At 38.6% G+C, this 17179-nt stretch overlaps 1 protein-coding gene across 7 annotated transcripts in view; it reads right to left on the reverse strand.

Annotated features, from left to right (window-relative positions):
• The window catches only part of nedd4l (NEDD4 like E3 ubiquitin protein ligase), a 49628-nt gene extending 36450 nt beyond the window's left edge, over positions 1-13178 (reverse strand). For 3 of the 7 annotated variants that reach the window (XM_061061953.1, XM_061061955.1, XM_061061951.1), the window contains exons 1-5: positions 12858-13178; positions 10178-10251; positions 4463-4544; positions 2807-2845; positions 1979-2032 (exon numbers count right to left, since the gene is read on the reverse strand). In XM_061061953.1, coding sequence (XP_060917936.1) covers positions 1979-2032; positions 2807-2845; positions 4463-4544; positions 10178-10251; positions 12858-12902 — 294 coding nt within the window. In that variant the 5' untranslated portion in view covers positions 12903-13178. Of the gene's footprint in view, positions 1-1978; positions 2033-2806; positions 2846-4450; positions 4545-10177; positions 10252-12857 lie in introns of all 7 variants that reach the window. The other 4 variants (XM_061061952.1, XM_061061954.1, XM_061061950.1 and 1 more) reach the window with 2 other exon arrangements.
• Between the last annotated feature and the right edge of the window lie 4001 nt (positions 13179-17179).

Genomic DNA, 17179 nt, shown 5'->3' on the forward strand with positions numbered 1-17179 from the left:
TTAAACTGTGTGATGACTCACTGCTTACAGTGCAAGAAGTCAATAAATGTGTGTGTAATGTTATGGAGAATGTTCTGGATACAAGAAACAAAATGCCAATGTGTGGTCAAATGGCAGCAAGCCCAGTTTCGTAATGACATAACGTGTCTTCTTCACACAGAGCACTACACTGTATTGTAAGCCTTTTCAATTTCTTTTTTTACATTCAATGTTACTGACAGTTACATCTATAGTTGTACTACATTTGTAGGCACAAGGAGAAGATGAAATCAGGGCTGATACCTATACCAATGTTTCAAATACCAATTTAGCTGATGGCCAATTCCAATACAGCTGTTTTTCCCCACAACTTCCCTGTTATTGTTTATGTCTGTTTTTCAATTTCTAGCTACTAACACCAAGTGTGTGGGTGCGCTAGTACTGAAACGTTACTCGAATTATAACGTCAACAAAGAGTACTCGAGTACTTGAGAACTTGTACCCATCCCTACATGCTACAGCACAAAGCTACATTAAATATTTCAACTGTTCAGACAAATAAACCATAATGGATCCAAGATAACAAAAAAAGTCTGGTTGAAGATATATTGCCCAGAGATGGAAGAGCTGCTTTGGCATGCACCTACAGATAGACAGAAAAGCGACTCCTCAGACATATAAGGAGTCGGACAGGAGCAGGCTTGAGGCTGTCTTGTGTCAGCCTCTTCTATACAGCAACAGAGTTCCCACTGTACTGCGGGGGGGGGGGGGGGGGGGGGGGAATTATAGCTGCCCTTTTCTTAGCAGGCTGAGTGCCAGTAATTCCCTCTTTGCAAATCATGTGCACACAACAGCTCCATGTATGTGCTTATTTTATCAGCACAAAACATCTAATCATTCAATCTACACTTAATAAAGTTATCAGGAAAAACTACAGTATGGTCGTCACAAAAAGACACTCCACAAGCCTCACACCTTCCAACCTCCCACGTTGGTTCTTTGCACATTAAAGCAGTAGCCCTGAACCAGTCAGGCCCAGACATAATGTTCCTTGTCCAGCCAAGAACATCAACACTCCACTGTGCTGCATCCTCTGTTTGTTTTATCAAACATTCAACTCTAGATTCTGACCGCAGAGTTACAGAGGAAACATCATTGCAGTCTTACATCCCCTTTTCATAAAAGCCTTCTGCTTCTTCCACAGAACAAAGTCTCCATAATGTCAACAAACACTTCATTCTCCTCTGAAGATTAGAACATTTATTATCAAGACCTACTTGTGCTGTTTTTAATTGCTGCAACGCTTGACTTTGTGCAGACACTTAATCCAGTTGTCATGGCAACTGAGGGCCTACAACAGGCTTCGTTTCACAAGTCAAGGAAGCCAGTGTTCTCGTCTATGGGGGAAATCTGAGAATCTTGACTTAGGAGGAATGTAGTGGTTGTTAGTGGACTACAGGCTTAAAGCAGAGCAATGAAACTAGCAGCCTGTACAATGATTGTGTTAAGTGTATTCCTAGAAATGCAGTTTATTTATTTTACTTTCAGTGAGGCTACAGATGAAATCTGGTAATGTAACAGAGAGTTTACAAAGATTATTGTGGCGTCACACAGGGTGCAGATAAAAGACCATTTCAGGTTGTTGGTGATTCTTGTTGTGAAATGAAAGCAAAACTAGTTGGAGAACATTTCTTGGACGATTGGCATCACACTGAAATTTTCTAGGCACAATTTAGGCAAAACAATTAAATAAACAATTGCTGTACAGCCTGTGATCACTGAATGGAATCAAAAGAAATGTTATCAAGACAATGCGAGTCTAAATAATTTAAAGCAGCAACAAAATCAAGTGAATAAAAAAAAGAATAGACATGAGGAACGCTGTTTAGGAAATTTTATCAACTGCTTGTGAAAGCTATCAAAACAAGACAAAAAACAATGTGTGATAGTAAACAACAGAGGGAGTGAAAGGTAGGAGGTTACAGAATGTGAATCTTACCAATCTGTTTTCATCAAACACCTCAAAGAGTAGCCTGTGATTCAGTGGACACACCTGTGTGGGCAACAAAATAACATCAGAGATAATATAGCAATCATCCAGTGGTTCTGTTTGTAGCATGCAAAGTCTATGCCAATGTACCTTATACATGCATGCATGCATACAGATATTCAGCAAGCACTGAGTTCTGCACAATAATTATCAACTACAGTAGCTGGAGGGTAATCAGTCCTTAATCATTATATCACTGGACTGAACTTTGATTCTTTTCGATAAACGGCATTGTTGAACATGTAATTCTGATTGCTCAGTTATAGTATACTAGGGTCTGTAATTTTTGTAGGTCAGACCACTGCTATAAATACCAGACCCTTGCCCTGATTGCATGTCTGATCCAACACAATCTAACCATGCCAGTCTTATTGTTCTGAAGAAAGAAGTTCATTAAAGTAAGCGTCAGCTCATTCAATTCAAAATGAGCTGACACTGCGGCAATAACAACAGAAAAAGGAAACGAGAAAGTAAAAAACTTCTTCCCCTTTTTTTCTCCTTTAAATACTCGCTCACTCTATACATTATCCTTTGCATAAATAAACAGAGAGGAGTTATCATGTGTGACTAAGCTTAAGTCTAATACAGACAGTTTGAGAGTCCAGTGGCGCAGGAGGTGGACATCTCAGTTAAACTGCAATCAAAGATTAAAGACTGTAACACTAACACTCGAGAGTAAACATGTGCAATGACAGGCCATCACAGTAGAGGATACTGGGAATAAGGGGAATCTGACACATTGTAAATCATAGAAAAAGGTTCAAAATCTTAACTTACTCTGAAGTAGAATTCCTCGTTCCATTTGGGATTGAGGGTCTGAAATAGGAAGCATAAAAAGGTTTAGAATCATATAAGCACAGACAGCAGCATCATTAAATGCAAAGAAAACAGAATATGCATGAAACCTATCAAACTTAGCCTGAGCCCAAGTGAAACATTCATGTGCGTCAGAATGATCCTCTTACGTTGTTAGTGGAACTTTATGTCTAACATGTCAGAGTGATAGGCGTGAGTCCCTAGATTAACGATATTATGAGGATTTTATCCCACTTTCTTGACAGATCAGCCCACTGTGTTGGTACACGGACTCTCTGCTCCTGCCTCACACATTCAATATTTTATTGGACCGAGAACTATGTGACACATCACATTTAAATTCCTTCTGTGATTGAAATGAGTTAAACACCAGAATGTCAATGAAGCCTTAAATTCACAAGTAACTCTGATTAATAAACACTTTGCAGCATTTTACGGCAGCGATAAATTAACATCTCTGTTAAAGAAAACTGCTGACGGACAAGAATTACGAATGAACCCACTGACCTTTTAATTGAAGCTAGTTACACCCTTAAATCTAACAAGTTGTCATTGATTGAATAATGAAAATATCCAGGATAGCAAAAAATATTAGGGTTTGGTATTGCAGGCACTTCAAGATACTGTGTTACAGTCTCAGTCATATTCACCATCATTTTTTTTTCTTAAAGCTTTCTTGCCTCAAGCAGGTCTCTTAGCTTCGGCAACAAAGATTGCCTTCAAAGGTGTCCCACTTTAAGACACATAGAGCCCATAGAAGTACCGAGCAGTGATGCTTCTTTCTCGGCTGCTCCACATAGCCGTGCATTGTCAGCTATTTATATCCAACAAGGCAACCGTGGCCACTGGCAGCATATGCCTGCCTGCATGGAGGCCTGAGCTGCCCGACTCCAGCAGAGGGTTGGCTGACAGCTACAAGGCTAGAAATTTAAAAAAATAAAAAAAAATAAAAAAATATGGAGCTGCTTCCAGATTCAGGCTGTTTATGACAGCCATATCAGCAAAGTGGATGATAAGCATTTATTGCAGAATCATATAAATTAGATTTTCTGCATTGTAATTGAATAAAGACTTCATTTTAAGCCATACACCACAATGTTAACAATGAATATGAACTGAAGTTTCAAAATCACAGCCCACGTTCACATAAAGATATTTTCTGAATGGTGTTTAATATTATAGCAAGTAATAGCTCCCCCTGCTGTGAACAGGTTTGCTCCCTAAAATAAGCCTCAGGGGTAAAAAGCTTGCCTAGTGAATCCCTCCACACTCTACTGAGCAGGAAAGGAAGCACTGCCTTCTGGTGACTTCCTGAGGTTTCCAAGAGTGTATTATTGCCTTGATTTGCGGGAAACATGCTGCTATTGTTCGGGGTGGCGTTGCTAGGAAGATTTGGTGATCTCATACATGTGGAATAAAAGGGAAGTAGACAAAGCCTCATTTAAAAGGCTTAATGGTTTAAGTGTGATGCAGGTGTGGGAGGAGATTACTGTGGCAGGATTGGCTAGTCTTCTTGGGGAGACAAACACTGACGTTCACTGGGTCTTAAACTTAAAGGTAAAACAATAGTATGCTTAAGATGAGTGTAACAGTGTCACTTCTTACCTTACGACCTACCTTTTTAATAGTTTTTGTTTGAACTAAGGCAAGCTCTCTGTTTTCATCAGCAACATAGAGGGACAGTTTGACGTAGGGATCGCTGCAGATGCAAAACAGGAAGAGAAAACAACTTTTAGTGGCAAAAAAACACATTTATTTGGAGTCTGTCAAAATTCTTATTTGACAACAGGTCACAGGTGTCAATCTCCTTTAAACAATGTAATCAACAACATTCAAAATATGCAAATGACATTGCTAACACTTCAGTAGAAATATACACATTAATGTTTTTGACATGGCAGTAACAATAAAGGTTTATTCCTTGACCAATCAGGAATTAAGCCAAAATACTAAAAACAAAATGAACAAAATTGTGTTTTGAATCAGGAATTTTTCAACTTAAAAATATATTTTAGACAAGCATAATGTAGCTTGTTGTTTAGGCAGTTGTTGAAACTGTGACACATTTTTGGTCTTAAAGATTACGTATCCCAATCATGCAGTATATTGAAATGTCTAAACGTAGTTAATTCTATTCCAAATCCAACATGATATTAACTCTCAACAAAGGTGCAGGTGCCCATACTGCTCAGCTACACTGGTTGTTCCCAGACCTGAAACCTGAGGCTTCTACAAACAACCCAGCAGGGGGGAAAAAAACTGCTTACATTTGAGCATTATGAGATAAGGCTATAATGTCTTATTGACAAAGCAGAGTGCTAAAAATAGACACTGCAAAACATATTCATGATACCAGTGCAAATAGTAAGCAAGGTGACTGTGCTATTTAAAAACAGCCAATGGCTTTATTTGAAGGTGCTGACAAGGTAGAAATCCCTGGCGGGTTGTGGATAAAGAGGCAGAGCTGTGCTATTCACCAGACAGAGCAATTACTCTACTGAACTCAATCCCTACAGGCAGCACGGGGTACAATATCAGATGATAACCTTTTCCAGAATCTCCTTTATGGAGGATATTCTCACAAGAATGTGTGTGTGTGGTGACAGTGCACATATTTTAATATCACTTGGCATATTCATACTTGAAACCTTTACAGTATAACATACCTGTCTAACAAAAGTGATTTGCTAAAAAAAAAAAAATTAAATAGCTGCTGTTTTTACACGTTTTATATTTTAAGACAGCAATCTGGAGAAATTATACATGTGAAGATACAGAGGTAAAAGTTATATACAGACCAATAATTGAAACAACATGAAATGTTTAGGTTTTTTTTTAAATGTAATGTCTTTAAGAGACGCCCCCATAAGAATAAAGTAAGTATTGGTTCTCAATGTGGGTACAAAACTTTACCCTTTTGTGCAATTAGAACTGTTGGTCTGAATTTGTATTACGACAGTTCAGATAATATACAGTAGTTCTATTCATATTGCCAGTTGGAGGCGTAAAATTTACGCCCCTGTAATGTCTTGCCTATGTGAACGATGTGAATGTCACAGGAGCGGAATGGGACCAAGACATCCCACCAGTGTGCCAGCATCTGAGGTAATGACACAGGTGTTACAGGGGCAAGAAACGGCAGGGCCAATGGAAGAACAGCGCTGTGTGTTTGTGCACGTCTGAGTGTGTGTCATGTATGTGAAGCTCCCGCTGTTTCTTCACACGTCCGCAATGCCATACCGCGATGTTCAATCACAAACTTGGACAAAAATATTATGCTGTTGCAGAATCAATATAATGGTTACGGAACTGTCTCAATCTATAAAAGACATTGCACTACTGTTGGTACTATCTAGGAAAATAAATTAAAATGTGTCTATCATTAAAATGCATGTAAACTATGAATAAACAATGATTAGTGCTTATGAGAATATTGAAGTGTGAGTATTGTAAACATTATTGGGATCCTCAAGTGTAGCGATATTTCTTACAGCCCCGGTTTACAAAACCTGATGTCTGTATTTGGTTCACAATAGTTTTGTTCTATGTAAATAAGCGGCTGCACTAATAGAATAAACAAGTGGGAAGGATGCTTTTTGTACATAATTCTGCTCTGTCCTTGAAACAGAAAAAAAAAATAACTAGCACTACAGGGACTGATCTGAATGGATAAGGGGAAAGGGAGATGAGTGCTGAGGAAAGATAGTGCTCAAGTACTTCTGTGGAGACAAGTGGATGGGACACTCCAAACATGAGTGGTCTGACCTGACCACACTGCCTCACGTTGCACATCATGTGTGTTTTCAGAGTGCATTGGATGCAATTTCATATGCAAATAGGACATCCAAATTCAGACTCCAAAATAACACCTAAGCCAGAGTCGGGGTGCAGTGTGCAAGTATTTTCATTAGTGAATAATTTTCCAACTAATGTGTTTATAGACTTTTTTTTTTTTTTTTTTTTTTACAGATTTGTTTTAGGTGTTTAATGCCTTTATTTTGGACAAAGGATAGTGGATAGAGTCTGAAACAGGGAGAAGAGAGAGTGGGGAACAACATGTGGAAAAAGAGCCACAGGTCAGATTCGAACCCGGGCTGCCTGCTCTCGAGGACTTAAGCCTCTGTACATGGGACGCACACACAAACCGGTAGGTTCCCGGCGCCCCTGTTTATAGCAGTTTAATCGGCATATGAACATCAGAAAATAAGGACAACTTAAATTTGTAACTGAACACTTATGGAGCTGTTCTGTATCCTTTATGTTTTAAATCATAATGGTATAACTGTTTGGTATCCTACTAACAGGGGTTACATAACGACGTCCTAGGTAGCAACCTTGATTAAAATAAAATAATGAAAACATTGGTTGAGAGAAATAGAAAAGACAAAAAATAAATGCTCATCAAAATATCCAAGAAATCCTCGAAAAAATAATAGTAATATGTCTATTATTCTTTAATAGTATCAATTCTGCCATTTGAGAATAAAATAATTGGCTTTTGTTCTTGACATAACAAACGCTTAATCAATTATCTTGGTATCTACTCATGAGAAGTCAATGTTTCCCATAAAGCTACTGTGTGACCTGAAATAACTTCAATCAGGGTATACACACATACACATAGTGTAGCAGATGGTGTGATTCTCTCATGTGGAAGTAAAACAGCAAGAAGCACTGGTAGAGAGCTTTCAATCTGCACAAAAGACAATAAAGGAAGTTAAAAATCTGTCTTGCTCTTGCGGAGACATTGGTATTATGTCTTGCATTTCCTGTGAAGCAAATGGCATTTTGATTGCAGTGGCTAGCCTCATCACTCAAGGTTAGAAATGCAATTTGATTCACATTTTAGACAGCTATGAATGTGTGTTAAATCTGATTTGTCAAAATCAGTTTCCATGGGATTTTATTTTTGCCAACAAGAATTGATGTGAGAAGCAATCTAATTCCAGTATGGATATTGCCAAAATAAGATTTGGCCTGCCAGCTGGAGCGTAGCCTCACATTGACTTTACAGGAAGCAGCTGAGAGGGAGCGGAGGAAAAGTCAAGAGGAATAGGAAATATTTTGAAAATGAGCTGCAGACAAACCCAAAGCAAAAAATGCTGTTGCTTGATTGCTAATTAAGGTCTCTGGGAACCCTACAGCTTCTAATTGTGTGTTTTTGTGGTTCTGTGATGTGCTGTGGCTAAACAAAAAACAATGGGTCTACTGTACCGAGCCTGCTCTGAGACTCCTTCTGGTCTCCTTCCTTCTATCAACACAAATCCTGCTGAGGAAGACGGCTACTACGGGTCAAAGAAGGGAGATGAAAGCTAGCATGGGCTGCTAGTTCCCCTGTGACAGCTTCATCCAGTTGTTGTTTCTCGAGTTTCTATCTATACCTCACAATAAAAAAATAAAAACTTTGGATGTTTTGTGTAACCCAAAATAACCGCAGGAAACAATAGAACAAAGTAGCTGTATAACTGAATACAACAACAACAACAACAACAACAACAACAACAGGAACACGTTTGGAGCAAAAACAAGAGATGAACAAGCCAGCACTGTTTGAGCATCTTATAAAGTGACAGACTGCCAAGTCAGCACCGTCTCCTCCTCTGGTAGCTCACCACACATCGAGGCCTCATTCAGTGTTTCTTCATTACAGTTCAGATTTCTCCCAAGCCAGGCTGAGCTGTCCTGCCAGCAGGACATCAGGATGCTAACAGATGCACTTTGGCATGTGAGGAGCATTCACAGAGTGCTAAACATGCCAGACGCTTTCTCTGACAATGTCGGCTTTCTCATTCCTAAGATACAATGCATTACTATAAGCAACAGTAAGATCAGTGTTTTCATGTAGATGAGGCTGACTGCTTGAGTAAAGCCTTGTTCCAAATGGGAGTTTTCTGATCTTTGGTGTTTTCATGCATGCACAGAACTATTTTCAGGGTGAGCCGGATGTGATCACAATTGGCCGAGATACTTTTTTTCTGCAGCCCCCTAGATGTTCTGCAAAAACTTTCAATGTATTGGACTCTGTCGCTTCATTCGCCATTTTAGATAAAAAACAACAGTGAAATTCTAGTGGAGGCTGTCATTTTAGTCAGAGCTACACTGAATAAAACAGTTACAGAAGTTACTGTTTCTCTAACAATAAGCATTGCTAGCTAAGCTAGTGTATGAAATGAATATGTCTTGAAATAAAGTAGATAAAGAAATAAAGCAGTATGACATTGAAGTGTCTTAAATGTGACTTTGAAGACAATGTCAGCCCATGGCTTCCTGAGGTAAAACACATCTGCAGCAGAAATGATGGTTGGTTATTCTAACTGAAAAATATATCAGTTTTAAGATATCATATAAAGCCATTTAAAGTATACAGGCAATGAATATCCTTGAATTAGGATGACAGCATTATTGATTTGGTCTAGACTAAAAAGGACACACTTCGAAAGGATTTTCCCATTTGGCGCAGGAACAGAGTGATAAGGATTCAGCACTGATTGATGGTCATTTGGTGTATTATTAATTGATCATGGTGTTCTAGCACTGCAGGTACAGGCAGAGGTATGTAATTAAAATTCAGAGGACAGAAGCCACAGTACTTAGCCATGCAAAAAAAATGACTAAACACAGACTTCAAATGCAAACCCACAGAGGTGTATTATGCAACATGACAAAAGTTGTGTTAAAAGTGGGTTACACTTCATCACAGAATTACACACGGGAAGGAAAGTCAGACAGTGTAAGAGAAAGGCCCCTTGATAACCATGATACTTCAAAGGCACTCAAAAGTTCACAAACGTGTCTTCTGACAAGTGAGACAGTTCTGGTGTGTATAATTTTGGTCACCTCACTTTTATCTGGACAAAAAGGTAATTGAGGTGGGTCATGAGTAGGACAGGAGAGGCAGGTGGGTAATCATTAATTAACACGTACAGTTCAAGGTCTCTGTAAGTAAAAGGAATGCAGTAAAAAAAAAAGTGCTTAACACTGTACTGCATGAGGTTAAAAGAAAAGGCAAAAGAAGAGTAGAATGCAATATGCAAAGACATATCTACAGGTTATGTACTCAGTCTTATGTTTGGCTTTTCTCACGTAAATAACCCTCAAGTCTCTTTACTATTGTTTCAAGTTCATTGTTTAAATGCTGTGTGATGCAGAACAGTTGTAAAAGTGAAGACACATTTACAACATGAGAGGGGAAACAGGTACCCTTGTCCAGGCCTTCACATCTATCACACGGTGACAATAGAGAGAGGCAGAGCGAGATGGTGACTTAAAAGTGTCACTAATAGTAAACTTGGGTCAAAAAGCATCTTCAGTCGGTTCTTTTGTGATGCTCACCTGGCTCCAATGATGTCTTTCTTCGCCAAATCAATTCCTGCAATGACCTTAACCCGCAGCACTCTCGTTTCATTCTGCGGAAGAAAGAGAGAATGGATGAAAACACTGAATCAAACACAAACAATAATGATCTCAAAACAATGAAAATCAAGCCAATTCAGATATCTCAAGATTCTGGCTGCACGTAACTGCCTTTTAAGTCAATAACACGGACATAGATATGAACTGACTTTTATCTGTAACACTCTCAGTCCTGATTGAGTCTTGTTTAGAACCTCGTAGATGACGTGTCTTAAGCTTTATTGATCTAATGCGTTGAAAACCATAAAAGATTAAAACAGAATCTCCTCAATCTTACTTTGACTATCCCTGTGTTTTATAGCTAGGGCTGTGTATTTTTAAGAATCCCACAATAAACTACAATTCACAATAGAGGGAGCACATCACATTGTGATACAATACATTGCAAAATTGTAAGCAAGACAATATATTGCACACATTGCTTAATATTGCTGTTTCACAGGCCAGTTCTCTTTTTGTTGAAGCTAGCTTTTTGTGCTTTCTTCAATGCAAATAGGAAAGAGTTCTGAATAAAATTCACCAAAACTCCTTCTGACTGAGTTTACATTATGACATTGAAGTTGAGCATGAGGACATTTTCTGTCACAGGTGTGTATTCAACAAGTGCTAGAGAATGCAGGTTGGGGTTGGAGTTCAGGACAACCCCGCTGTTATCGGAGGCCATGGCTTTTTGTTAAGTGGGTGTAGAATTACTGGACGTTCACCTCATGGTTTGAGGAAGTGAGAGTCCCATGGAATGTGGACCCAAAATTGTCTGAAAAGCTTTACTTGTGCTCTGCTATAATACTGTACTGAATGTTAACCAAAATAATAGGAATCCTATTTTAAAGTCTCCCGGGTTTCTGTCTGTGGAATTCTGCTGAAAGGCATGCATCCCCTCCAATACTGACGGATAAGACAGGGGCCCCACAGAGCTATGAAAGTGACAGAAATAGTGGTTGAGTTTGGTTGCGCATTGGCATAGCCCATTAAATAAAGCTTGTCATATAAAATATCATATGTTAAAAATACAAATGTATCCTGTGCTCATTATATCTAGCAAGAAATACTGTATGCTCACTAAACTAACTTTAAAATACCACTGCAAATCTCGCCTCCATCTCTGTGTAACAGTGACAATTTGGCCTGCTGATTTAAGCAGTTGGCACACTCCACTGCCACAGTCACGCTTCTGGTTTACGCTGAGAGCCATGAATGAAGAAATGCAAAAATCATTTTTGGTCCTTCATCCCTAACACCGAAAAGTACCCAGCCTTACTATTTTTGACTGTATTGGTAATGTCTGATGGGTAGTTGGCTGATATGCCAGCTGCTCGGTTAGATAATTATTATGTTTGTCTCTCAGTTGTGTCCTTATGTTTGACTCGTGACTATCGTGCAGCCATGGAGAGCATGATATCATGACTTTTTTGACAAGACAAGACAAGACGTATAATGAGATGAGATGAGATTCAACTTTATTGTCATTACACATATACAAGTATAGAGTAACGAAATGAGGTTTGGCATCTCACCAGAAGTGCAATAAGCAGAAAGTGCAAGAATCTGTGCTATGTACAGTAATTTCCATATTTACAGATGTAGACTAAAGAAAAAAGAGAATTATTGGGTATATATGGATGGCTGGATTAATAGGATGCTATAAATATAAATAAATGCTATAAATATAAATAAATGCTATGAATATAAATATATTCTTAGGATTATAATATACAGATTAAGGTGTGTGAGCATGCTATACTACAGGGGTGGGCAACTGGCGGCCCGGGGGCCACATGCGGCCCCCATCAACCCTCAATGTGGCCCTCAGGTCAATTTTTTACAAATCAATGAATTGGAAAACATGAAGAAAATGTGACAAAATCTGCCATGAAATCATGAAAACCAGAAATAGGTCCATAATAATATTTGATCACAGGCATATGTTGAGTTAAATTTGAGACATAATTGATTTTTCTTTATTTTTATAATTGATTCATAATTGATCGTTTTTGTTATACTGCAATGTGGCCCTTTTGGCAGGGAGCATTAATTGAATGTGGCCCTTGCCATGACAAAAAGTTGCCCATCCCTGCTATACTAGATTACAGAGAATATAAAGAATGTGGACATATTGTACAGGTAACTTATTGAGGTGATATGAACATATTATTGGGATTTTAACTCAATTTAATGACAAGCAACCATCAAGCATTGTTGACCACTATTCTAGTCGGTAGCAGTGGACCAGTTTGACCTACAAAAGCCTCCACATCAGTAATTTATAATGCTCTCCTCTGCACATCTGGGCTTCATAATAACACTACAAGTCTTGTGTACATGCATTAAAAATTGAGTTTAAAGAGCTTTGTCGACCTGTTATGTTTTATTTTTTTTGTCTATGAAGGAAGGTGTGCAGCTGGTGGTTAAATTGCGGTGACAAACTAGTGGACATGCAGACATGGGGGGGCAGGAAATTGACAGCTGCCTGAACACTACTCGCCGTGGGTGAGGGCTTGTTAGCTTCACTATCGGCTACAGTTAGCTGACTGACTGACTGACCCCCCCCCCCCCCCCGGGAGAGCCGCATATTTTTAAAATAGAATAGAATAGAGCTTACCTCATCTTCAGAAAGTCCATATATCGGCTCGTAGGTCGCAGCCATATAGCCTGCTGTACACACAAAAACAAGCCGTCTGGCAAAGCTAGCTAGCTAGCCTCGAACAATAAAGTCCCACTTTCCTCTCTCTGCCGTCTAGTCCGCGGTGAGACCAAATCCTTGGCTCAGTGCGGGGGGTAAGGGTCGCAGCCGGTTAAGGTAATCCTCTTCAGCGCTGTCTGTCCGGCGTGGACACACCTCGGCAATATAAAAAATAAACTATGCCCAAAAATGTTTCGACTGAGACAGGTCGCTTTTGTCAACTCCGAGCTTATCGCTGAAACGTTTTGACACTTGACTTCCTCCTGAAAAGCTCAGCCAATCGTGTGCCAATTTAGACATGATTGCTCTTAATGTCAACCAATCAACTGCGCCGCATAGCTCCTCAACGGCCAATAAAACGTGCAGAGGGCGTGGCTCCAGGGCGCGGTGTCGTCTGTTAGTGTTATTTCCCCCCTCTTTTCAGGGTGTGTGGGGTTATGTCTCGTAAATCAACTGCGTTTTAAAATAAATTAAATAATTTTGAGATTAATGCTTTGTATGTGATATCACAATGTACACCTTGCATGCCTCTTGAGGGTGGTATTTTTGCTCCGGAGCGCGTTCATGTAGGGGGCGGGTCCTTTTCCAACACGACCAATCACAGGCTACATCCCAAAAAAAAAAAAAAAGAAAACAAGAAAAAAAGATTAGAACTACTGATCCGCATCACGAATTTAGGTCGTCGCATCCGCAAAAGTAAAAGGTGTCTCCATGGAAATTACTTTAAATATAGATTTATCTAGCCCTCATTCATTAATACTTATAAAAACAACAATGGCTTGAATTTGGCTTATAATCTCAGGTTAATTGATTAGGCTACTTAATAGACCTTTACATATTTATTGATAGGCCAAGAGAGATATGTAGACTAGACCAAAGGAAAAAATAACACTAAGGAACAGACTGTATACATTGATCAATTTAAGAGTTTTCATGTATTATTTATCCAAAAATTCAAATGAATCATCACGATTTAGTATCACTATGCCAACACGTCAAGTCTGAAGTGTTTCGCTTGACTTGGTGGAATAATCTTGAAAGGCTTAACATAGGCCTATAGTTGTTTTAATCACTCATAAATAATAGTTGCAGTTGATAAAATCATGATAACATAGAAGTTTTTTTATTCTTATTATAAGGTATTGTCAGTGTCCAATAGGGGCTTTGTTGTGGTTATGAATACAAATTAGATCTGTATGAGAAGATTTTCTGTTCACATTGGTTATCGTTTTGTACAAATGTGTTGTTTCGAGCTTTAAAAACAACTTGTCTTTGGCATGGTTGGGCAACAGCAATAGCAACACAACTCATATTGGTACTGCTTCATTAATATTCATTTGCAATTCATTTACATTCGAGAGACAAGTGAAGCTATATTTGAGCAACACTATAGTCCTATACTGCCTCCTATAGACGCAACTGACGCAACTTTCTTTTTACCAAAACTGTAAGAAAACGTTTTCTTTCTTTCTTTCTTTCTTTCTTTCTTTCTTTCTTTCTCTCTTTCTCTCTTTCTCTCTATTATCAATGATTGGCATGTATAATCAGACAGGCTGTTAGGCTATTCCACTTCAGCCTGTCGTTAATCGACAACGAAATTAATCGAGAGACTTGAAAAATGCCTAGGCCTACATTTTACTGATTTAAAGATACAATTTCCGTTACATTTCCTGAAGTGTTATGGGTTTGGTTTCTGTTGGGGCTATGTTTTAACTGAGTGGCACTTTGTCAAACCAATTCAAAGACCCGCCACTTGGTGTCGCTGCATGGCCATGATGGATTCTCTGTTGCCTATCCAGATGTTCAGTGGCTGTGAGAGCAACTGTCACATGGACACAACGGATACGTTTTAAGGTTTCTATGGGGAGTTGAGGGACTCTTTACCAGCCCTTTACCTCTGACTGCAGGCTGAGCGTCTTTCTTCTTCTATTCCAACAGCGCCAGCAGCAGCAGCAGCAGCAGCAGCAAGCCCGTGCAGGCAAACATGCTGTCATAAAAACAACAATTTCCGCGCTTCTGACCCAAAAGCATTTAAGCCCGACAAGGATAACGACTATGAAAAAGGGGGCAATAAATCTGCACGCTGTTTAATTTTCATTGTGTCTTTGTTTAAATGTTCCCTGATTTTCACAATGTCACATAATGGGACGTTCAAAACATTGTGAACAGCAGATGGCCATGTTATGTAACATTATTGCTTCTAAGTAGAGCTGAAAGGGGAGGGCCAGACATTTCCCTGCTACTCTTGATACAAAAGCATCACTCACTTATTGCATTTGTCTATGTTTATTTATATGTATTCAGGTCAATACAGATGCTGCTGAGCAAGCAATTCATTTAGTAAACACTTTTGTCCAAAGCAGCTTTTGCTGATGTGCAGCTGTGCAAGATAACCCCCTTAAAGTTTTCTGCAGGTTACATTTAAACATTTGTATTTAGTTAATTGTTATTTTTGTATGGAGGGGATTTTATTTTGTTTTTTGAAGGGGTTTAATGTCTGTCTGTCTGTCTATCTATCTATCTATATATCTATCTATCCATCTATCTATATATCTATAAACAATAACAATTTGATCCTATAAGCACATTTGTCTAACGTATACATATTGGTAAATAAGTGACTTTTGCAATACAGGATGTTTATTTGTAAGTATATGATATTATTTGTACTTACGTACTTCGACCAAAACTGTTTTTAGAGTTTTTTTCTTTTCATTTTGAGGTTCCTTGCTCTGTACAAGCAAAAGACAGTTTCACATTTTGACACCCTCAAGCACGCACAGAATGATTAAACCACTACTTTGCAGGAATTTTAATTCTCTTAGCCCTCAGCCCACTCTCAGACGAGTGTTTACATAGTTTTGTTCCTCTGGTATCTATGGCAGATTTCGTTACCCAGAGAGTCGGAAACAATGAGTGTAGAGGAAGTTAAGCTCAGAAGACAAAGCTAGATAGGATACAGGGACAAATTCCCAAAGATCCAAAAGACTTCTGTGTTCTGGTGTATCCCCAGCAGAAGTAAAGGAACAATGTCCTCAAATGAATTCCTTGTATGTGATTGTATGCTGAAATCTCTGTATCCCTCTGAGAAGAGAAATCTGTTTCTCAGACTACATATCAATATCAAACAGTTCAAGTGAAGGAAAGCTGTCACATAAATGCCTAAATAGAAATAATAATAATAAATTAGATTATACTGCGCTTTTCTAAATACTAAAAGACGAAAGAGTGACAGAATGAGGCAGAGCAGGGGAGGCTATTTCACATACTGGGATACCTTACTATGTTTATAGCTCCCAGTAAGAGGAAACACATTGCTTTCGCAGGTCACTAAGCTCCGATCATAACAATGTGTTTTACAATATTTGTTCAACTAGAGCATGTAAAGGTCGCTTAACGGTAAAATAAGGTCCTGTTTTTTTTCCAGAGGAGAGGTGACTGTCTTTGCTTTGGTAGATGAAAACATTTTATATATTCAATTTCAGGGTTAGGGTTAGGGTTATTTTAGGGTTTTGTTTATACAAAATAAAAAGGGAAACACGTTAAAGTCTGTTTTGTCACCGTAAACTCCCAAAGAAGCTCACAACATTACTGTCAGTTCAACAAATGGCTTTAATATTAACAGTTTTGAAGGTTGATGGTTCTTTTTTTTCTCTGTCTCACAATCACACAACGGAATGTAAACAAGGGCTGTGTTCAACTATTGTGCTGAGGTTATAATAGACCTAATAATAAACATCCAGTGTTGAAAAATGAAGCCAATGCAAAGAACTGCAGTTCCATGAGTGTCCACTTGAGGCTGGTTCCAAAAGACCTGGAAGTCCCATACACACCATATATTAGAAAGTCTGACAGAAGAAAAAAAACATGTTTACAGCCTGGTACAAAAAAAAAAAACAATTTTGGTCTGATTAGTTAATGTCTTTTTTGGCACCAATTTCCCGGTTTCAGGGATTTTAAAAGTCTCTGTTCTGATTTAATAAAGAATACGAGTTGTAGCCTTAGTAGGGGCGTGACCAATATAAGTGCAAGCAGCCACGTTTAAGCAGGTTGTCAGGAGGCTTTCCATTTTTGTCAATCATTTTAGCATTGTTCTTTTTTAAACAGTCTTCATTCTCTAAACTCTAAGTGCAATTGTCACAACAGTTTAATGATAGGCTACATCCAAATTTGCATGTTTGCAAAAGGTAGTAAGTCACCCAAAACTTTTCATTTATGTTTCAAAACCTATAGTTTTTGTG

The sequence above is a fragment of the Labrus mixtus genome, chromosome 17 (genome assembly GCF_963584025.1).
Source record: "Labrus mixtus chromosome 17, fLabMix1.1, whole genome shotgun sequence".
In the NCBI taxonomy this organism is placed as follows: Eukaryota; Metazoa; Chordata; class Actinopteri; order Labriformes; family Labridae; genus Labrus; species Labrus mixtus.